Source organism: Colletes gigas, unplaced genomic scaffold (genome assembly GCF_013123115.1).
Source record: "Colletes gigas isolate AHSC1104 unplaced genomic scaffold, ASM1312311v1 Colletes_gigas_Sc00013, whole genome shotgun sequence".
NCBI lineage: Eukaryota > Metazoa > Arthropoda > Insecta > Hymenoptera > Colletidae > Colletes > Colletes gigas.
This window is the reverse complement of record NW_025106642.1, coordinates 5,456,655-5,480,894: the sequence shown is the minus strand read 5'-3', so window position 1 is coordinate 5,480,894 and position 24,240 is coordinate 5,456,655. Positions and strand designations below refer to the sequence as shown.

At 41.3% G+C, this 24,240-nt stretch overlaps 1 protein-coding gene across 6 annotated transcripts in view; it reads right to left on the bottom strand.

Annotated features, from left to right (window-relative positions):
• LOC122399449 (protein NDRG3) overlaps positions 1-24,240 on the bottom strand; it is a 31,061-nt gene that overhangs the window by 4,137 nt on the left and 2,684 nt on the right. The window contains exons 2-9 of one of the 6 annotated variants that reach the window (XR_006259274.1): positions 21,101-21,497; positions 18,525-18,578; positions 6,539-6,738; positions 6,292-6,412; positions 4,292-4,580; positions 3,163-3,432; positions 2,546-2,630; positions 253-373 (exon numbers count right to left, since the gene is read on the bottom strand). Coding sequence is in view for 5 of the 6 variants with exons in the window: in XM_043400135.1 (XP_043256070.1) it covers positions 329-373; positions 2,546-2,630; positions 3,163-3,432; positions 4,292-4,580; positions 6,292-6,412; positions 6,539-6,738; positions 18,525-18,578; positions 21,101-21,315 (1,279 nt within the window). In the remaining variant the exon portion in view is untranslated. The remainder of the gene's footprint in view (positions 1-252; positions 374-2,545; positions 2,631-3,162; positions 3,433-4,291; positions 4,581-6,291; positions 6,413-6,538; positions 6,739-18,524; positions 18,579-21,100; positions 21,498-24,240) is intronic. The other 5 variants (XM_043400135.1, XM_043400136.1, XM_043400137.1 and 2 more) reach the window with 5 other exon arrangements.

The following is a 24,240-nucleotide window of genomic DNA, read 5'->3' as shown; positions in this document are numbered from 1 at the left end:
GCAACAGCGAGAGGGATGATAGTTTTAAGGCTTATAAAAAGATTTTATGAAGTATACGAGAATTTAGTATGTCCGAAGGGATAGACCCACGACATCCGCAGTCCGAAAGAGTTAGGAATGTTAAAAGGAACAATGGTTAGTTGCCTTTCGATAATCCTTGAGAGAATATGCCCGATGTTGTCCAAAACATGTTAGTCGTGATACACCATCGTCGGTTAGTATCTCCCGGTAAGAGTTTGAATTCCGACTTACTTAACACATAGACGTGGCCTAACTGACCAACTGCGCGCTTGACTCCTTGCGGCCTTCAATTCCTAATTACAATTACCTTCGGGTGTTGTCGGCGTCACGGGCTTCCGCGGGGATTTCACCACTAAAACGCATAAAGAAAAGAAATTCTCTTTAAAGACTCGAAACACAACGCCTTAAGGTCGTAGCGAATGTTCTGTTAACGCGTCTCTCATCGAGAATCAGTCTGGTGCGATGCATCGCTTAGGCCAATTGTCGTGTATCAGTAAATTCAAAGAAAGATCAAGCAACGATTGGATTCCGACTGTCGTCCATGTTTCATCGTCTTCCAAATAACGAAACGCGAGATCGTTCGTTACTTTCGTCAAAATGGACACGAGTCGTGAACGCTTTCGCTGTCGATCTTAGTTCGCAAATGTTAATATCGTAACGTATCGACAGCGAAAGCGAAAATCATAAATTCTTCTAACCACTTACGAGGAAACTTTACGTTTAGTTCGAGACCTCTGTCTAAACTATTTCAACGGTAGCGTGATTCTTAGCATTGACAGTAACTGATAAGCAAACAAAGTAGCGAAGAAGCCAAAAACTATTTACTGACTACTTCAATCGAAGACTAATAGTAATGTATATACGTACCACTCGATCGATCCGAGACGCGTGGGAAATAAAGGCGCAAGTCGGTGAACATGTATTTCGTATTTTCTTATTTGTCTTTGATAATCGTTAGTAAAAAAAAAAAGCTCTCAAATAAATGGCAATGGTGGTGAGACTTAAAGTGATGAATTCAACGTAATCCTTTTTCAAACCTCTTTTTATTTATCAAGTCGAGCCAGTGGCTTTCCAATGAAGGAAAGTACATGATCGAAGATGTTGTTAAATCTCAATTGTAGCAAGGACGAGCGCGAATGTATCATGTAAATCAATCGGATCTGCCAATGCCTATCGTTGTAAAAGTTCGATTTTTGAAAAAGTAAACAGCTTTGTACGCAGACATTCCTTAGTGCAACGAGGATTAACAACATCTTGGCATCGCGCCATTCGTACAACATGAAAACTCTATTCGTATAACAGAGACGATTGTAACAACAACAATTAATTAACGATAGTTACCACGATAGGAACAATTAATTTAATTAGAACAACTTGGGCGTACTTGGCTAATAATCGCAGATACCTACCACGTGAGATAAATAATAAATTCATTGTCTTATGCGTGTCGGTGGAGGGAAAAAGTCGAGGTCAGCAATAGTTGGGAGAAAAAGGTGAGGCGTTTTATCATCGACGAAGTACTCTATTCGCGCGATAAATACACCGTCATGTATATCAGCTGGGCGATAGTTGTTAAAGCGTTGTGTTATGTGATAAGTGCTATCGTGTTTCTGTGACCAAAAAGCCAAAAAGAATAATAAACTTCAATTAGTCGCGAGACTAGCGTTAAGTAGTCAGTGGAACTATACCACTATGCTCGATCGTATGGTCGTTCATGAAGCGGTAAGAACATTTAGGGTATAAAGAATAAATAATAACTGGCGGATGTTAAGTTACTTCGAACATGGCTGTACGAGAAATGACGCCTACATCAACGGAATATGTTTGCAGTTCGATTTGCTTCTATTCGATAGGGAGAAACAACGTTTACTTAATATAGATAATGCAGCTTAAACCGAGTATCTAGCGAGGTCAAAGGCAAAATGGTCGAAGTGACTTAATTTACAAGCGTGATTTCGTTATCGATTCGCAGTCCGACTGGTCCGGGAACGTCGCGATGAAAAATCAAATTCGATCGGTAGCCGTGAACGATTCTGTCGTTTCGTATTATAACACGTTACGTGGCGTCGATTCAACTTTATAGGCCAAAAATACTGATACCTTTAAAACGCAGCAATCGATAGAAGGAACTTAAGTCTACAAATATTCACGATCTACGACAATTGCGTTTCGTTTATTCGTGTCGTCGCGTAAAAGAGCACGTAAACGTCTTCCAAACACCGTTAACAGTCAATTACTTTTTCCAATAAATTATTCGCAACATCAACGAGTTAATTACACTTTGGAACGGCAAAAAATATAAATTTTTAACATTTCACCGCCAGACAGTCAACGATTCGATCAAGTCCAACGAACATTTAAAACCGCATGTATTCTTTCTCGCCGCTCGACGGTTCGCGTGCTCTTCTACGAAACAGTATGGCGCGTGCGCGATTCGTTTATACCGGTGACGGTCGATGGGAATAATCATTTGACGATCCGATAATTAATATCTAAAGTGTAGATCGTCGGGGCGCTCACTTACCATATCCTTCGCCCTGCAGAAACAGTCGAAAGGCCTCGCTTACTTTGCCCGGTTGCTCCTCCAGAACCATTCCGCAATCAGAAATCTGAAAATTAAACCGATCGAGTCATCCTTTTAGTAATTCATTCTATTTTAAAGTTTGTCAAAAAAGATTATAAAAAAATATCCTCACTTTTAGTAGTTTTTTCGTACAAACTGACAGAGCCACGTCTTTTATAGATACGAGTTAAAGTAGGTTTATGTCGGACGTGATTCATAAAAATGACTTTGAACGACCATTTACGTTTCATCTATAATTGGCTCATACATTTTTCAACTACCTTCAATCTTGAGAAAGATTATTTATACGTCTTATAAGGTGCTGTGCGTTCGCGAGAAGATGCCAGCGTACAGATGGATCAAGCTAAGTGACTTTACACTCGTATTTACAAAACGTTTACGCCTCCGCCATCAGAACCGAACCGAACGCACCGAGGCGATCGTTAACTCGCAGTTCGTTAGTTACGAATTAACGTAGCGTTAGTAATGCGCACGGTACTGGATCGGGTTGTTCCACGTAGTTACGAATGCATGGATGCTCGAGGTAGGACCGATTAATGTTGCGAAACGCTTCGTACCTTCATCCACGAGCTGTTCGTCGGATCTAATCTTCCGTTTAACGTCACGGTGTCGTCGACATGCGGGCTAAGAGCTCCGGTGATGTTCATGACAGGCACGCCGAGCGTAACACCTTCCTTTTTACGTATCGGGTCTAATTCCCTCGTGATATTGAGATCGGTACGGCGGACGTAGCTGTCGATTAATAGCGCCAGGTTCGTTGGATTCACGTGACGCTCGAAGTAGTTTTTGTACACCTGAACGAGGTCGTGGTTTCTGTCCTCCGTGCCCTGAAACATGTTTCCCAATTAGCGTTTTCTTCTCGATTCCAACGCAACATTTTTAAAGTTTCATCGTGTTATTTTTAGACGCCAAACAGCGAACTATAACTGTACGCGTTATAACCAACGTTTCTTTGCTCGGTGAAACTCTATCCTTGATCGAAAAATTCCAGACACTCGAGGCAACTTCTGCTTCACGCTTCAGTTTGTTCGAGCAAGAGGCGCGGGTAAAAACAACCGTCGGAACCTATCATTAGTCCCGTGGCCGGCAAAAGGTTAACGAACAGCAAGAAAAGAAAGCCAGGCCCAGAAAAAGGGTCGACTCGAAGGATCTTATTTGACTTTTCGATGTTACTGACGTTTTTATTCTCCCCCCGTGACGAACAATGTTTACACCGCGAGCCTGGCAGCATCTATTTTTCCACGGGCGGTAACGCTGTTACGAATCTACGTGTTGCATAATAAGAGCCACATAATTGCTGCTAATACTCTAAATCCAATTTTCCAGGCTGCACAGAACCGTACACCCGGACGGCGTACGCCTTCGTCGGGCACTGTAGTCGATAATTTATTGGCCTACGTTTCCGTGTCAACGTTGCCTAACTAACCTAACTCGGTAAAACTTTATAGGCCATCGGGGCTATTGCCTATTTCCTTATACACGAAACTACTTTTGAATATAAATTAGGACCAAGTGTATCTTCTTAATCGATTCAGCCCATTACGATGACCTGGATTATTAACTGTACATCCAATCGACTAAATAGCTATCGAAATATTTGTTCTTCGTTTCAGTTTATCCCGAGTTTAATCCAACGTTCTCTGTATAGTTACACGGCGCGTGTGTACGTGTTAATTATGTTCTCACCCTGCCAAAGTGATGCCACATTAGGTAGTCCAGCACGCCCTGAGTCATGCCCTGCGATCTCAGGTGACGAACGTTCATCTTCTGATAAGCCCACTCGATCCAACCTGCCTGCGTCGATACGCAGTTTATCAAGCAAAGAGCGTTCACGTTCTCGGGATGAGCGAGCGCGAATCTGGCTAGTATGTTAGCTCCAGCGCCGACTCCAAAACCGATTACGGACTTCAGGCCAAAGTGGCCCAAGACGAAGAGCAGCTGCTCTGCCAGTTCGTCCATGGACGGATAAACGTAACTGGAATACAGTGCATCGATATAACGCTGGTTTCGCCTTCGTAGTAATTTATCGATCGTGAATACTAATCACCTAAGCGGTACCCATAGCTTGCGATCGTCTCGGTATTGCATTAACAGTTAGCAGTGTATTGATTCCTCTGTGCTTTAAAGTATCGGATAGCGGTATAGGAAATTAAACATTCTCGTAATCGATCGTTGGGAAACTCGATCGACTCGATTTCGACTCCAATCGGCGACACGATACGTTTCTCTAATTAGCTAATTACCGTGTATTTATCGACGAACGAAATAAATTTCTGCCGTGATTATACAGGAATTTACGCTTTCACGTGTGTGTGCCGGGTCGTACGTAACAAATGCACGCCACAATCGATTTCACACTAATACGTCGATAAATGTTCCAATTAAATTTCTCTCGTTACGGATTTCGAGTTACGAACGTTCCCGATTGTTTTTCTAGCTTCAAAAATGAATTTTGAGTAACCGGTCTCCGTAACTGTTGAATTCTATAAACGGTGTTCGATATCGACGCGCAGCGAAAAGCCGAAGCATCGCTGACATTATCCACCGACGCTAATATATTCGAATACGTACACGTCATGAAATTTTACGGATTTGGCACGCGAGCGAAAATGGTTTCGTATGCTCGGTGCATGAAAATCTGCAATGCAGTCTAAATTATTCTGTAACACGCTGTTTAGGTACGTATGCGTCCGTCGAGGTGAACCTCGATTGTTTGAGGTCAGCTTAATCGGATGTCGTAGGTAGGCACGGTCAATCTTCTAATTCAACGGCGTAAACGAACCCCAACTATTACGTCAAGGCATTTTTACTTACCGTTTTACGTTCTATGGAAATTAATTCGACAACGCGGTTGACTAAAGTTTGAACAGAAAATTCCGAAAGTACGATCTCAAGTAGTTCGGTTTTCTTTAGGATGCGTGATTCACGGTTTTGGAAACGGATAGGAAACGTTTGCAACGATATTGGGCAACGCTGTTTCCTGATTTCATGATAGATTGAATATCGGAGAGGCGGATTGCGCAACGGCCGATAAGATCGAATCCGTTGAAATGCAAACGGCGATAGAGGCAAAGCGCAGCAAAGAAAAAATCTCTTTTAAGACGCGCGGAATTATCCATGGCAAACGCGAAAGCGGGACATCGCTGGGGCTTCGACTAATTAGAACGTTAATTGGGTCATTGATTCGCACTAATTGAATTCGCTGCCGTCAAGTGTCACGCGTGCACCATACTCTTGAACGAGACCTCGATATACACGTACGTATGGGATCTTTGGTTAAATCGGTTTTTACCGTATTCGCGCGTTAATTAGCGAACTCGTTACTGGGATTAAGGGGTGTACTAGAACCGGTCGACTATCGAACCACAAATGACTTTTGTGACGTTTTCTACGAACGCGTTTAATTCCATGCACTAGACGAAGCTCATATGAAAAATTATTTGTCGTGAAATCGAATTCGTTGTAAAAGGAATTCAATATTTCTCGATCAATTTTTAACTACGTTCTTAATCGATAGTAATATTTCTTTTCCTTGTTTGAATTCTTCAACAATTTACTTTGTAAAGTTTTTGGGCGAATATTTAATTAAAATTAAATATCGATAAGTAGAATTGGAAACAATATTTCTGAGAAATTTTATCAAATAAATTGCTTTGTTCATCGAGGAGAAAATGAAGTATACTCACTCTTCGGGTAGCGTTGATGCACCGTCCTCTTGACCTGGTGCGTTCACGTGATAAACGCAAAAGTTTTCGAGTAACACTCGCATATCGATGTAATTGAAGAATGCCTGGAAGCTCGGTATATCTGGGAACGATTAGCAACACGTTTCCGTTAAGTGGACAATTTAGATAGTCGATTGAATCGTCGCGACAGTAAATTTTTCGAATTTTTAACATTTACGGTACTAATGGAACGTGGATAATTACTCACAGTTAAGGCCTAAGTCGTGATAAGTAAGTATGGCAGGTTTCGACCGGTTTCCCTGTACACCCACCACCAGATATCCTTTGTCAGTTTCCACCCTCTCCTCCCGCACGGAATTGTCATCTCTCGTCAAATATCTTAGAGCGGGAAATTGGAGTTGAATATTTTTCAACTCGATGTCGTCCATACTATCTGAGGGCATCGTGCTGCGTATGGGGAAAAAAACTTTTTAATAACACAAATCGTTACGAATCGATTCACGCGGCCATTACTCGTGCGTGAACAAATAAATTTCCAATGCCTCTCGGACCAAGTTTATTTCGTTAGTCTTCTCTGAATATTTAGGATCAGAAGTGCGACAATCACTTTGTAAAAATTATTGAACGAAACTGGTACATCTTTTAAAAATTATAGTTCTTCCTTTAAGTCGGTAAGAAAACAATTTTTAATATGAAAAGGCGCCAGCTTGTTCTAGGATACGGTGAAGTCATTAAGCGAACGTATGTTCCCGATAAGAAAGAACATTAATTAGTAGACAAAAAAACTGAACGTTAGTTTTAACGGGGTTCTTGCAGAAAAGAGCATGGCAGTTAATTTACGCTAAATCGATAAACGTTTTCACCACGCGCGTATGCATATTTTGTATGGTCAGTTAATATCCTTTTCAGAGAATGCTTTGTTGAAGTTTATGTTGGCACGATACTACCTACTTATCCAGCAATATGTGACTCGCTTTTTAATCGTTACTCCAATTCAGATAACGTTCAATTAACAGAAATGGACGAAAGTAATTTAATTAAGTATACAAAATGCACCGCATTTCTAACGCAGGATCTCTGAAGAAAGTAAAACCTGATGGTGAAAAGAATCACCCAAGCAGAAGGCGTTACTCCCTGCATATTTTCTTTTCATTCAGACTACAAGCGAAGTATCATCAAATATTCGCTACATCAACAGCGGAATATAAAATGTGCCAAGCTGGTGCTTTCAGCGAGTTTGAATAGATGCTGTTGCAAATTCTCCTTTCTTTTAAAGTGTCGTGCAAATATTTCCCGAATAAGTTTCCTGTTTTTTCCCTGCCATTCGTAGTATTTATTAGAGCTACAGTTCCATTTGAGCATGACGTTCTCTTTAATTAGAATTTCATTTTCTCGAAACATCGTGTGCACGATGGTTATATCGCGCTCGAGGCTTCTGCTAATTAAAATTTCTAATGCCTGGCGCTCGAAGAAGTATCAAGTACTAACCTCGGTTCTCTATAAAAAAAAAACTTATTACAAATCTTTAGAGAGTACATTTTCACAATTTCTTTTTTTCTCTTGATATGTAATTACAAACATTCGCATTTAAGAAACCGTGAAACATTTCGAAAACGAAACACATTTGTTGATTGAATTGAACTTTCTAATTTTATTTGTGCAATTAATGGAGCATTTGAACCGAATTCGCACAGACAGGATCTTCGAAGAAACATCACTCTGTAATATCATGGATTTGCTACAGCATTTTTATTGATACTATAAAAAGAGGTGAAGTCTTGAAAGAATATAATAAGTGTAAATGCAGAAAACTAGAAGAAAAAGAAATATATTATTTATAATCGATATCCATGGCGAAAACAAGGTTCGTTCTCTTCTTGCAGATGCATTTAAAAATTAATAGAGAAGACAAATTATTTTTATGATTCAAAAGAAGCATAAAATTATTTAAATTATTAAATTATGCTTGCAATGTAACTGATGTCGTTTCATATATTTAATAGTCTTCCTAAAGAATGTCAGTGTATATAGTAAGTGTAAGCAGAGAAAACTAAAAGAAAAAGAAATATATTATTCGTATCGATACCCATGAAGAAAAAAAGGACAAAATGTTTTCCCTTTTTAAATTAGAAACTATAATTTCATCAAAAGTTTTAAATTATGTTTGCAATGTAATTTTTGTCGTTGAGTATATTTAATGGGATTATATTCGAGCTTTCGATCATCTTTCTAGAGAATGTCAGTGTATATTAGATTCTTGAAGATCAATGCGATCCCAGTCATAAATAATAAAGGAGCCATGCGCATGAATGAACGCGAAAGTTCATATATTATCGAGTGCGACGAAACTAGGTCCAAAACAAGTTACTAACAAGCAGTAATTTCCAACAGGTCGAGTGTTTCTATCCGTTGCGTCTTCGAAGTTGCCAGAGTGTGCGCGAAAGGGTGTAGCCGGGTGCCGCGGCCACGGTAGGCGTAGGAAATTTGCATGAAACTTGCTGAAACGTTTAATGACCGTACGTACGCAAAGTTGCGCACTTTATTACGGTACGTGGACGTGCAGTGAGCTTTTTATGGTATCGATCCTGAAGGCCACGCCCTGCTGAACGCGGCGAGGTTGGGCGGACCGTGTGTTTCTGAAGGTGGCTCGTGTCACCGGGGTCCGTGTACCACGTGCTTTTATTCTGATTTGTGTGAGCAATTTTCCTTTGACGGCTGCACTCTTATTCAGCTGCAGATACGTCAGAGGGGAAACGCTGTGCACCGTTCTTCTTCATTAAAGCTACCGTAATGTTCAGAAGTGCATTACGCTTCCCGGCGAAACGGCCGTTTAACACCTTCTTTAAGTACACGGCCGTTGATTGCACGCTAAACTGTACTTTTGCATTTATCAAACCCACCAGCGAATAGTCTTTTCAACCTAATGGACATTGATATCTTTATTCCTTAGCTTCGAACGAGCCCGAGGTTTCTACGAGATTACGTCACGATTTGAGAAAGGCAAAGACGATATCAGATTTTGGTATTCTCCTCGAGGTTAGCGCTAAAACTACTATTATACCAAAGTGATTAAAACTCTTATAGAAAACCACGGTAAATTTGCAAAGATCCAGTCGAGTGAATTTTGTAGAATTTTTATTGGAAATTACAAATCATTTTGATCACCTTCGATAGTTCTGGTGTTAATTCGTGCGATATTAATGTACAGAAATTATTTTGCATTTGCAGTTGATGAAGCGCGTTTAATTGTTTACCTAATCTTCCTTCTGGGACGCGAGCTTAAACGTTTCACCGTTTAGCAGGGAAATTATGAATGCAAGTAAATAGGATTCCACGCGATTAATGGCAATTGTGTTAATTGTCCACGCTGCACTTCTATCGTGCATCCCCTGCACCCTACCTAATACCCCAAGAACCTACTTTGACCTGTATTTCTCAGGATTTACGAGGTGACCTAATTTAGTTTACCGGGAAAATGTCAGGAACTCAGGCTGACCTGTTCTCTCTATATGCTGACGCTTCTGCAAGTTCGAGGGAGATAAAGGAACGCTCCCTTTGCAGAAATATCAGTGAAAATACCATCCCTCGACCTCGTAAAGAAGTTACTTTCTTCATTGGATTCTCGGGTGTATTCCTGGCCGTTTGTTGAAAATTTCTTCCCCTTGTTTTGCTATTCAGTAAACCAACGTTGCGTAAAATGCATCTCCAATAATACCGTTTCCACGTTTCCTTCCATTTTTTCATCCTCATTTTCTCAGTCTGATTCAAGCAAGAACGACCACGCCATAAAGGAATTTAATTTTCTTAGCACTTTCCATTTCTTTCTCTACACAATATTAGTTCCTAGTTTAGAGACTGTGCTATCGTTGGAAATGAATTATTCATATATTCTGTATTTAAATGTCTGTTCTAGTTCATTCCTTGTCTCGTTCGTTTACGTATTCCACGGAACAGTGGGTTTCTAGACGAAAATATGTATTAAATGGAATTCCTACTTTTGAAATGCAGACGCTCGTTGAATCTCTCCAGAAACTATTTCATTAAATTTATACTCCGGATTTGTGACCTCGTTTTCCCGTCGTCGGGTTAACTTTGTTTCAAAATCGATATGTTCTTTGAAGAAAAGTATTACTTGAAACCTTGGGGGGGAAAAAATAGTTCTCAATCAAGGTTTCAGTTTCTCGGATGCGAAAACTATCTTTCACAGCGTGGCGTGTAGCGATAAATAGATAAAGTGTAAAATAGATATATCGCATTCTGTTGTTGACTCTGATAGTAAGCCCGCGAACGATAGTAAACTTGCTTCATCTTACTATCGCGATCGTATTTCCGCGGTAACGTATACCGTAACGTTTCTATGCGAATAGACGTTGTACGAGTGCACGAGACGTGCCACGAAAATAAGTAGAAAAAGATTACGCGAAACATTTGCGATCCAGGTAGCACGGGAATCGAATTTACGGACTCTTATTGACGTACTGTTGTCACATTCGTAAATACGTGCAAATACATATGCGCGGACAGGTGTTTGCCGTGCAAACATTTATTTCCATTTACGGATGTACAAATGTTTGGCAAGGTATCGATTCAATAATGTTAGTCTGTCTTCAAATCTTTCGTACATACGTAGTTCTGCAGGCCTCTCCATTTTCCAATCCGGATAATAATAAAGCTCGAGTTAATTTGTTTGATGCTTGGCAAAAACCAGACTTATCAGAAAATTAATTGGCCATTTGTTACTGCTTACGGGTTGGTAGGAACCGAAGCATCGACAAAGTTTTTATCCCAAGTTCTTTGTCTTACCTTAATTGAATGCTTCCTGATTATACTGAACTTTTCTGACGAGCAAGAGTTCGTTAATTTATTACTGCAGTATCGATGAAAACAGAATAAAAAGTATAAGAAACGATACATACTGCTTTAACCTTTTACGATACAAGGCGTTCACTATATTGGACATTTGCGTATATATGTATACATTTGTAAAGACCGATTGATGCCAATCGACTGATTGACTCATCGATTATTGATACCACTGTGGGCTAACACACATTATACTTTATGTCTTTTCCTTACGCTTACCGTATTTCTAATTTAAATAACGATAATACAATTTGCGTAACACGATCGTCTCTTTGTTATGGACAGTACAAAGAGTGGAGGTTAATTTTTTGCTTATCTACTTTTTCTACATCCTGTCTTTATCGCTTTAAGAAACATACTTGCTCGCTTTGTAATATTTCGTTCCGTTGATCAAATAATAGGTTTCTATGTTTTAAATATTGTTCACATTCCTCCTTGTTATTCGTTAAAATAATATAACGATCTCTTCACTTCTCCAACCGCCTCATTTGCTGGTTAAAAATAGAACAGTACTTATATACTGGTTTGAATGTACATATTCGCCGAGTTTACTTCATTGAATTTCCAAGCACAGTAAATCTGACTGCACGTGGTTTCCCGTATCTTTGGCACGTCACACTATCGTTTCCGGTTGAAGTCCGGTCGTGTTCCTGTCCGTACTCGCCGATGAAGACAGCAAACGATATAGCGTTGCGTTAACGTGTCCAAGCTTTCATTGATTTTCGTTTATTAAACTTTAAAAATAACCAAAGTTTCCCCCGCTCTGGGAACAAACTATAAAAAATTCATTTTATTCGAGCGACTGTCCATTGTGCTGGACATTCGAAGTAATATCGGATCGTGTAAATTAGCCGTGTACCGAACAATTCGACGAGTCAAGGTCGGAGTCATTATGAAAGGAGCTGGAATAAAAGCCTTCTTTAAATACCCTATAGAGCTCGCTAAATATTACTAATCAACTCAGTTTTACTTCTCGGTAATGCACGATTGCTTCGCAGCCAAAGAAATACGGAAGAGTGATTATTCAAATATTTATTTCGTATCTCTTTTATGGGTCAAAGATATAGGCAAGCCAATATTTGTTATGCAAATTTCGATGGTTCGCTCCTTGGCTTTGCCCCGACGTTCCAAGAGCTTTGTTGCATCTCCAACTTGTCAAATAATACGAACGAAACGATTCTGAATCCACGAGGTCGTTTCGATCGCAGCGGAATCTAAAGGTTGGAAGCCTGATTAATCAACGTAAGATCCAACAGTCTCCAACCAGCGATATATTTTATCTTCAAACGTGTTCGTGTTACGGCTTGAAGGGGTGAAAAAAAAGAAAATATACTGAATGGACGTGGTATCGCTGGAAAGCAAGATTTAATTTGCGTACCCGAAATGAGTTCACGGGTAGAAAAACGGGAAGGACTTTTCGGCGTGCTCGTGAAAGGGGCTTAAACCGTGCTTTAAAACCGGCGCAAATTAATCGTAGTTACTGAATACGAGCGCGAACCTAGATTTGAAAACTTAATTTAAATTTGGGCCAAGATAAACGCGATCGTGTACACTCCGGAACCGAAGTAACCAAAATAGATATCGCGTTCGTTAACACTGTACACGAACAGAATCGTTCGTAATGATCCTTTATGTGAGTCAATGTACATTAATTGCATCAAGAGACCGTACGCTCTGACGCGTTTGGTAAATATTTGCGAGCACGTGTTAGAGGAGATGCTGTATATTTCGAATAGAGATATTCTAAATTAATTTTTCCGTAAAAATAAGTAAATCGGGACATATAATATTAAAATCTACTTGCAATAGTCACAGGTTCCGGAGTCATAACCAGCATATTCATAGTGTAACCACGTTTCACACATGAAACACTACACCCACGTTTCTCCTCTTTTGTTATAACTGCAACTCAGGTAGCAGAAATGCCCTGCTACGCTTTAGAATATTCTAAATTACGTTTAGCTTTGGTATTTCGAGTTAGCAACGTGACTGTGAAATCTAAAATTTTGTATTCTCGAAACGATCGCAAAAGTGACACCCTATAGAATGAATATCCAAAGAAGTAGACCGAATGATTTACTCTAGAGTTTTGACATATTTTAACTACGATTGCGACGATTGAATACTTTTACAAATTTTAATAAAAATATGCTGTACTTTTACTATATTATTCGACACATTGATAAACAGTGCGCGGCCGGAATCGCAGTATAGTAAAAAAGAGAGAGCGATTCTCCGGGTAAAAATAAATTAGAAATTTGAGAAAATCGAATTTGATGATTCGTCGAGTACGAGTGCACTTAATTACGGCGTAGCTCGTCAAATGACGCTTTACGTAATTGTTGTGTTCGTTTACGTATGTACGAGTTTGTAATTGATAAGAACTAGCGAAATACGAAATAGTATCGAAAATATCAGGGACCTTAAACAAAAGATAAAATAAACGTTCATTCTTTCTTTGCTCAAGGTATCAACTAGTTAAATAGACGTAGTTTCTTGATATCTCAGCACTACCGGAACAATATATAAGGTTGTAACGTAAATAAGTTCCATAAATTATAAAGAAATTTTAAAGTTGAGTGTTTGTTACGTCCACACGGATTATTAATCGATATGGTAAAATATCGATAAAATTACGTCCATTGAATTGTTAAAGAAGAAGCAATAGATGTATTTCAAGAGTTAAAAATTCGAGAATCTGCTACATTAAATGCGGGCTTGAGAAATTTCTCATTTTATAAATTAATTAGTTCCCAAGTCCATCCCGTATTTTATTGAATCTTATTAGCTATAGTATAGCGAGTGCTTTCGTATGTACATATAAATAAACATAACCGTTCAAAGCAGTGTTTTACAAAGTAGAGCGCAAAAGAAAATTTTTAACGTAGAAAATCTGTTACAATATTACTTATCTCGGAGACATTTTCTTTCTTTTTCTTAGAAATGGTACCTTCCAAACAAAATTAAATATTCAAGACTGTTTTTCTAGAAAACGAAGCCCCGTCTGAAAGAATTGTATTCCAAATGTTTGATCTATAATTATACGAAGAATCACTATTTTTAAATACGGAATAATACATTTCAAATGTCCGTAAAATCGATTGCAAACGATCGAGTTGGGAATTGGCGTAAAGTGAATTTATGAAGGTGCACAGAGATGAGAAATGAAGTCGCGTAAATTATAAATAAGATTGTCTGAGAGCGTACGGTACCACCGTGGATGGTCGCCCTCAACGAAGAAAAGAAAATGGTGGATTCGTAAGAAAGGATCTCATCGACGGTCGCTAGAAGCCGAGCTAACCACCACGGGAAACACTCGATATCCCCGTCATTCGATATCTCGAACCCTTTTTACCGATCGATTAACCGAGGTGTACAGATTTTTTTTGTCGGCCGGTTCCGCCGCTCACGGACGACGTAAAGATGTATGGTAAGACGAGGCTGCCGGGGATAGATCGATTTACGTGTTTCCTTTCTGGAGTCCAGCTTTTCCTTTGAAACAGGGGAGTCGAACGATTCCGCCCATAAATCTATGCAGAATGCAGAGCACGCTTCGCTAAAGCTATACCATCTAGAGAAAAAACAAACTAAATTCTTCGTCTAACTATAATATATCGGGCCAGACCGCATACGCATGTCAATAAAAATATGCATCATCGGTTAGACGACAGAAAGTTGCTTCGTTTATTCATTCTCCATGCATTAACTGCAATCGCACAACAATGTTTTACCTTTTATTTTCTCCCGACGGTGGACGAGCTGCTGAGGACTTTGTTCTAGTTTGCAACTATACCTGGGTACCTGTCTTTGTTCATGCGTACTCGCTAATTATGAAACGTATGTCTGCCAGTGAAGTCTGGTTAGTCGTGGATTGCGCAACGACGATGATTCACGAAAGTAGCGAATATTTCGCCAATTAGTTTTATCAAGTTGTCGAGTAGGGTTCTTGCCGATGTGTTGGGTTTCGACTTTAAATAAATTAAATACCGGTCGGAAGAATAATATTTTAATGGAATCGTACTGGCGCTTCGAAACCCACAATTGATACATATTTATAATAGGATTGCATCAGACTTCTAATAATGTGGATAATGGATATGCGACTTCAGAGTCACGTGAGATTATTATAGAGTTGTTTTTCTCTGCCAAAAAATGATACGGATGGTAAAATGAATGGTAATCTATAGATGGTAAATACAGTGAGCAAATACTAGTTTAGTTTTTGCAGTTTCGACATCACGTGTATTGACTAACGTTTATTAACTTTGACGAGTTCAGGTAATAATGACTAAGAGTAATTCTAGGCACTGGAACAAATCACAGGTCTTTTGTAAGCGAAGGGACAAAAAAACTAAGGAAAATATCGAATTCCTTAATAGAGACTGTCTATCGATTATGTAATTTTGGTGATGCAACGGTGCAAGTGTAATCTGATATTTGTTTTTTTAAATAGGAATCATACGTTTTCTTTTTATTTTACGATTCGCGAATGATATTTTATGATTACCTTGTATACTATGTATTTGAGTAGTTGTTATTCTTCCGAATAGTTAATGGTATATGATTTGATTCTGATGGCATGATCAAGAATCTCTGCGACAAGTCGTAATTATGCTTCTGCATGGAATAATTACGTATTCGTGTCCAAACTTTTCACCTTTTATTACGCCCTTAATTTGCACGTAACGAAACGAAACATGAATCGACGTTTTAGAGTAATACGTCACTGTCTCTAGGAAACCTCGAGTCCCTCTGCCCGGAATTCGGAGCAGACTTTTAGATTTTCCAATGTTTCAACCGTATCGATGGTATCTCGGGAAAACGGTGGTTGCATTGTTTTCATCGAATCGGAAATTGAGCCAAAGCCCGGGATCAAGCGATTCAGATAGACCTGGCGCGTAGCCAAGTGACGTGAAAACGAATTTTCAGGGAAAGTAGAACAAAATGACGTATACGACCATGACGTCATAAGGAACCGTTATATTTTACTGTACTGTCAATGCAATTTAACACAACGAATCTCTGACGTAATGGCGCTCCAAAAATAAACGAGACCCGTCCACTGTTTATTTTGAAAACGACCATTATCTATATTTTCAATCGTAAACGTCGACCCAAAAAGCGGAAGAAACATTTTAAATTTATCGAATACCGATAAAGAGATTATTGCAATCGAAGAGTAATATATTTTATTAAAATAGAACAGTCTATAATAGATTTATAAAAAGTGATATTTTAGATAGCAAAATTCATTTGAAATAGAACTAACGATCGGGTTTTAATTTGGTTATCGTGTATCGTTGTCATTGGCAATGTCATTTATATATTTAGAACGGAATTCTTTTCAGACGCTTTGAATCGATTAACGACATTAACTGGGAAATTAACTCTTTTTCCATCCACGACGCTATTTTAGTCCGTCTGTGGCGTTACCAACTATCACAAGCTTGTGACACAAATACCACGTTAATCGATATCCTCCAGTTCTCCATTCCTTTCCTTGGCAGTGCAGAAACGCGCCCCTTACAGCGAATACTTTTAGAACGAAGAATTAATGTCGTCGGACAATCGTCCATCAGCACCTACTAATGGCTTGCAATTAATCTTAATCTCGCTGTTAATTACTTTACCACGAACATCGATTAGAGGGGAGAACCGTTGTTTCGATTAGAAGTAGGACGCCAGTCTGTCTGTCTACCCAATTCCGGCGTTGGCGAAAACGCAAAAGATAAGTTACGCGATTAAGAGTCTCGTAGCGTTAGCGCTCTGAAAAATAGGACGTCTTTGGAAAACCTTTTTTTCATGCGAAATATACACCTTGCTTAAGTTTTGCACGTAGCATGCACGTAAAAATATGCTTTCACTGCGTGCAGCTTCACGTTTCAACAAATTCCTTCGTCAAAAGAATAATTAAACGAGACACTAGCATAATGTAACTTATTCGATGTGTCGTAACTTGGGAATATAATTTTACAGATACATTCAAATTGACAGAAATATAATTTATTATACAACCTAATCTTTAATCTCTCGTTCTCCTAAATCGTTCCAAATTTCAATAAATCGCAACAAAACGTGTAGGTTCGATCCTTCTCGTACGACGAATCGTAAAACTCGTTAGGATCGTAACAAGTTCGTTTGTAAAATTGCGTTGAACGTGGATTCATGGTAGTCGAGTATCGTTGTGATCCGACAGATAGAAGTGTAATTCCCGAGGTTTAATTATGTGAGAACAATACGACGCGTCCAGGGAGTTTGAAATTTAATGTCGTACCGTGCATCGGAGCTGTTGCTCCGTTGCTTTATGCCGTGCACGTGAACAAAATGTTCGAGGCAGTTACGTAACGAAGAGACTTCATTAAAAGCGACGTATTGAAAACATGCGTCCAACTTCGTTCAATTGCTCTTTCGCTTCGTATCGAAGAATTCTATTATTTCATTCCGCGACGCAACTTCGTACTCGGGAAACTATTTACGAAGCGAAACGGTACAAGACCGAGCGCTCGGGACGCGTGTTCGGAGTATTTAAGTGTCTCGGGGGAACCTTGAAAGTTCGGGGTAATATTTGAGGACCCTAATTACACTTAAAATTTGCATTTAAACGAGGACCGGTAATCGCGAAAATACCAGAACTTTCCAAGAACCGCGATCGCGGAGCTCTGATAAAGAACACGGCTCCGAAGTTCGTCGAAACGATCGGAAATTCAGCTTCCAACCCAGAAATCAAGGGAGCACGCGGATAGCTTTCGAGCTTCGTCTCGTTGCAATCGGAAATATATATCCCAGCGACGAACAACAAAAACGCCACGACCATTCAATAAACGTCATGGGAGGATATGTAGGTAGCACGCAATGCCTCGTCGTTGCAATTTCATTTCTCCCGAGCCCCGAGTTAATGTATCCTATCGATTTGTTGTTGCGTGGTAACTCGAGGGACTCGCGACCAATACAACGAACAATCTTGCACTCGGGAAAATGACGCAGTTGGATTCCGAAATCGTACAAAACTCGTGGCTCGCCGGCCAGACGTTGTCCGCCGGCGGAGCCTTGACTTGTCTGTACTTCTGAAAAAGAGCAATAACGTTTGCCACTCTTAATAACGCAACTGCCAATTACCGGCGATCATTCGGCTTCACCGACATCGGGGCCAATGCCGATTCTCAGCGAGACCTCAGAATCCCTACGGAACAGCGGATGAGCGTCGAATAAATAGCACGTACAACTACACGCATACGTGACAGGGGGGGACACGACGATTGGATTAAAACGATCTACGCGAGGCGTCGATTCGGCTGAACGTCGCAATCGGGATCTACTCGATAGCAAGGATTCTACCTTAACAACGCGACGCTGTTATTAGCGAAACTTACCCCAAAAGTGCTGATTCCTCGGCTGTGGCGGCACTCGGCATCCTGTTTCTTTCCCTAGAACAAAATGGCGGCGAATAATAACAACGCCCGGCCCTAGCGGCTTACACAGCCTCTACCCCGGATACCAACAACGAACATTTAGCAGGCAAAATTGTTGAACGCGTTCCAAACACGATATAACGACCGGCGCAGGATTAGCTACATTCCCTGGCACTTTCACGTTCGAAGTTGCGCCATATTTCAGACGTTTCTTCCAACCGCAGTTCCGACTCTTCGCGAACCAACGATCCCGTACTCTTTTCAGACCGCGGCTCTCGAGCGTACGTCGCCTTGAACTCGCTGATCAAAGTCACGCGAGTTTCGTTGCGTTCGCGGCGATCTACGGACTGAATTTAGGCGTACGATAACGAGCGTAAGAAACATACGATGCTCGCATCGCGTAGATGTTTCGCGTTTTCCAGGGCGTTCTATGCGAAATCGAGCATCCGTGCGGTTGAGAAGTATGCAATGTCGTGCTGAATGTTGCTTGCCCGTCGTTCTCGGAGGATCGACCTCACACGAGGATCTCTCGAACCGAGAAGCCGGTTCCGCAACGCACGCGTTGCCGTCGCGCGCCACGAAGCACACGCTAATGCAACTCGAGCGTTGCAAGGACAAAGGAACAACGCCGGACTACGTGCATGCAAAAACGACGACTGCTAACGATAATAATAACGTAACACCGGTGATAGTTTCACGGGACAAGTATCTTTTGTGCGTTGGCCGTACGTTTCCAGGGGATCTATTTTCCATGTCTCTGTCGCTCGGTAATATCCGATGCATGAAATATCGATCGAGACGAATTCATAGTTTATCAAAGGTGGATTTTAATAAACCGGGACACCGGCTACGGTACACACGGAACCCGTGCCGTTGTCCGTAATTAAATAAAGGCGTTCGCTCGGATCGATGCAATTGGAAAAATATTAAACGCATCGAGCAAAATTATTTCGTTTGCTTTAACCGGCCGAACGAATCGGGGAGAAAATTGAATTGTAATTAAAATCGACCGGTCCGTGAAATTATCACCGACTGTCGATCAGAAGCAGCGGCAAGCCAGTGCGTGTAACGACCAAAGCGGATGTAACTATAATAGAGGAGCTGGGAAAGTCACTAGCAATACGCGGTGTGGAAGTGTTCAGCGTGAGGAAAGGAGTGACGTTCAGGTCGCATGATGCGGCTTACCTCGTGGCCTGCTTTTGTACCCAGGCCGATCAATAGTCGCGGCACCAACTTCCGGTCCTAAAGTCCGTCCGTGCTTAAGGTTAAACCAGTCTTTGATTATACCGATAACAGGGGCACGTGTGTGGCTGCTTCGATTCGTCAGTGGAGTCGAAGAAGCGCACTCGAAGCGGTCGCTGGATCGAAATCGGACGGGCGCCATATTACCGCGAGTGCATTATCGATTCTCGATTGGGTAACCCTCGCAAGACGATATTTTACCATTCGGAGGACTCGATATCGGAAACGCGATACAGGGTCGAGCGGTATTATCGAAAAAATTCCGAATTTATTACCGTTATTGTTCCCCCGATCCGTGTACTTTCATTTCGCGCGGCAAAACATTCTGGAGTAGCAACGGTACCGAAAGTTATTTGCTTCTACACGTAGATATATGTATGCTCGGGAAGCAATGGAGAAGAGCCAACAGAGAAAAGAATATGCACGCGTACAATACGACCCCTTAGATTCAGCCCAACGTGCTCACTACTCGGGAAACACGGAACAGTATTTGTTGTTTTTACGAGCCCCGTTTCTACGTCCGTTGGCACACACAGAGTTAGCGAGTCGTAACATTTTAGTAGCAATGGATTTTAATAATTCGTAAGCGGCCCCGTGTTTCAATGCGTTTCTCAGAAGTACATCAAGTGTTTTTCTTGCAATTTTAAGTTTCAGCGCCTAAAAAGGGCAGGAAACTGTGACGATCGATTTCCTCGACGCCAGTCCACCACCGTGGCCAATAGCAAAAGCACTCTAACCGTACCTCCGACATTTTCGACCTCGAACCGATTATTCGCGACCTCCTTAGCCACTGCTCGCAGGCTACTGTGCCATTGATCGCGCATGTCTTTGAACTCAAAATTCCCGACGTTTAACATAATCTTATCTGTAATACCAGCGAATTACCAAATGCGTCACGTCGATCGTGCACAGGGGATTTACGTAGTTCGATAAGTAGTATTTCGAATCGAACGCAAGAAAAACAATACCGTCGTCTTGCAACAATTTATATCTCGTCGTGAGCGATCGTGCGTGGAAACGAATTGCCTGTCGATGGAGTAATAGCTTCGTTCCAAATAGAGTCTATCGTTATCGTACGTGTCGCGAATGCGCCTGGTACAATGATTCCACAAGTGAGCCGAGCAGCGTCTTAGCGGTGCATCGAAGACTCGAACGTCATCGATCACGGATTGAATAGACGGGTCCGAGGTCGAGAAACAACGCGAAGAAGCGAAACTCGGTATCCCGCGACCGTCACCCTACCTGCCGACCGGTTTTTCCCCTGTATGTGCGGACAATATCATATAAGGCATTACCTTGAGACGATCGAGACGCTCTCACGACGGTCCTCGATCAGCGGGTCCTTTTTCCTGAGCTCGACCTTGGGCGAGGCGAAACTGAAAGCCTTCTTGACACTCTCGAGGACGCTCTGTCCGGTGGTCTGTGTCTGGTCGACGATCGTCGTGCTTTTGTACACGTCTTCGCCCAGGTCGCCTAACGACCTGTACGAAGCGCCAATACCTGCCGGCATGGCGGAGTTTCCGGTTGCTCTTGCTCGCCCACGATGAAGCCTACCCACTGAGACGACCTATTCGAACGCCTTCGCCGAGGATGCCCGTCCACCGTTGGCGGCGGATCTACCTCTAACGCGTTTCTTCGCCAAACGTGTTCCGGGCACCGCGTCCTCGTTGCTGGCCCCGGTTGTTGGCGTTGCTGATACGCGTGCCCGAAGCCGATACGCCAATATCGTACGTCAACAAGGCAAACGAACGGGCAAACGGGCAAATAAAGAAAATCCAAGATAAGGAGGTACCGTGTGAACCGCTTGGACCATCGATCGAGGCATCGGCAACTTTACGACGAACCAACGAACTCCCATTGCCCGAAAAATCGGTTCCCTTCTCGTCCGTATTTTCTCAAAGGTTCGAGTCTCGCGTAAGCGTCTGCGAAAGATGAAATTCGAAAAATCTGCGAACGCTATAGGACTTTGTATCGAGTGCTTCATACGTTCTATGCGCCGTGCGTCACGCTATAAAGATCTCTTTCTCGAAATGACATACGTCAAAGCTGGTTGACGTAACATCTCGGGAACCAACAGACCGGCTGTCTCGCAACTTTAAATGTCTCTCTGCCGAAAGATTTCTTCCAGTCGCTTGGAAAAAAATATATATGTTTTTTTGAATCTCGAGACCATCGAAATTTATTTGTTTCATTCTTTTGTTTAGGATTATCAGAACGAGAGTTATCGTGTCGACAATGATGTATCACGAGATCGATGGTTTAAACAATTCCGTTAGCCTGGTAAAATGTAAGTAAATATACGTATATTGTTTTTAATTGACACATCTTAAATATCTTTTAAATATCTTTTAATGACGCCACGAGCAGAAACGCAGTTATTTTCATTTTTTAACAGATTAATTCTTAATGGAATAATGTTTGGAATTTTTTTTTTCATTTCTTAACGCACGACAAATGACTTTCTTACTCCGCGGAATTGTATGCATGTACCTGGCTAAACGGGAGCGTTTCTGTTAGAATTTCCCAGGTCAGAGTACATACCCGTATAAAAAAATAACACCGTGTGCAATTTTTTTCTTCGTTCTCCGGCCGTCCTCGCTAATGCTCCAGTAATTTTCTTAATTACTCCGTTTTTTTCTTGCTTTATACAGCCCTTTTTAATTTCCAACATTCCGTTATTGAGTTTGTTCCGCTCAAATAATTAATTATCCATTGTTAGGGTTGCACAGCCATTCTTTACAAATACGAGTACAAACACTTTTGTACAGTAAATTATACGAAATAACGAGAAAGTAAAATGTACCGCTCACGAAATGCTTTCGTATTATTTTTGTTCATTTAATTTTGCGCGATACTTTTATCATTGGAATACTGTTTAATTAACGAAGCTTTTTAAAGTCTCGCGTAATGTATTCAAAACTCAGTCGGACCTAATGCGGTCGAAAGGCATGAACGACCCTACAGATTGTCATTAATGCTGTGCATCGAGGAAATGCAGTACTGCACTCCGTTCGTGACGTCATGCGGTCGAAAGGACAGACAACACCTGTCGTCATTACTGCCGGCCGGATGAATTTGCAATTATGGTTTTGGTAGTACGGCATTAACAATCGCTCGTACTACGATCGCGAGAAACAAAGCAGGTGCTTCGCGATTACTCGTACCGTTAAGTAATCGCGTATGAATCGGTACGCGAATGGAAAAATCTCATTGAAATTACGGACAGTGTCGGGAATTCGATTCCATCGTTGTTATATCAACACTCTTTGTTATATGTTGCACTACTCAATGTTACGAAGACCGTGAACACGATACCGTGAAAACAAAAATAGTAACACTCGTACGAGTGCAAGATTTCACAAGGAAACAGATCGCTAAAAACTCGAACTGCCGCTAACAAGAAAATTGCAAATAAAATACTCTCCTTAATTATGTTATCATTTCTGTTTCTCTGAAAAGTTGCTTCCGTGTAAATGTTAATATTTTTGTTATGCTCCGTATCATATCCGCGCACCTGCCTGGATTTGACGTTTCTTAATTGGTGGCTGGCTAAGAAAGTGACAGACGTTACGTGGCTGGAACTGATGGAACGCTTCCGGTGCACGCCCATCCTCGATTCCAAATCCCGATACGCTCCGTAAGATTTCAGCCGATTTAGATCGACCGTCGCGATACCTTTATTTTCTTTTCGTCGTTTATTTCCTCGTTACGTGCGACGGGGAGATCATTGGTACGAAATCGTTTGCCGATACCTCGCGTTACGAGCCGTCCTCGCGTAAAGAAAAAAAGTGAAGAAGGTAGGTGAGATGCGTGTCAAGGTGTGGCGCCGGCATGCACAAAATTCATTGACTTATACACATCGAGATATAATCATGCGTGGCCGCATGCCAATTGCAAAGGTGTTACGCTGTTCGCCTTTGTGGAAACACGCAGATGCTGAGAAACTCGAAACAGTGATCAGTGACCGGGTTCTTCCGAAACGGTTTTCGGCCTCCGAAAATTGCTCAGAGCTGCGTGAAACATAGTTTCGAAACTCGTGCGTCTCGATCGGTGAAATGTATCACTGATTACATGCTTCGTTGATGATTCCGTACGTATTGAACTCCAAAGGGCAGGCACGCACATGCAAAGTGATACCGTGCGTACACAACATTGGAGCTTTTGACGATCGACGATTCGTGCAACTGCTTTTACCGTTGCGAGGGGCGCCTAGGATCTCCTATCGTAGTTTTCGATTTTGTAAACAAACGAATTGCATAATGTAACACGGCAACGGTAACGATCGATAAGTACGCCCGGTTAGCAGTCACGATGAAAACGAAACAACGTAACGCGATTATTCATAAACGTAATCCGGACGCGCGAAGGGAAATTCTGTTTCCACGGTTCCCGTTATCGTTGTAGTAGCACCGAAAAGCCGTGAATTATATTTTTT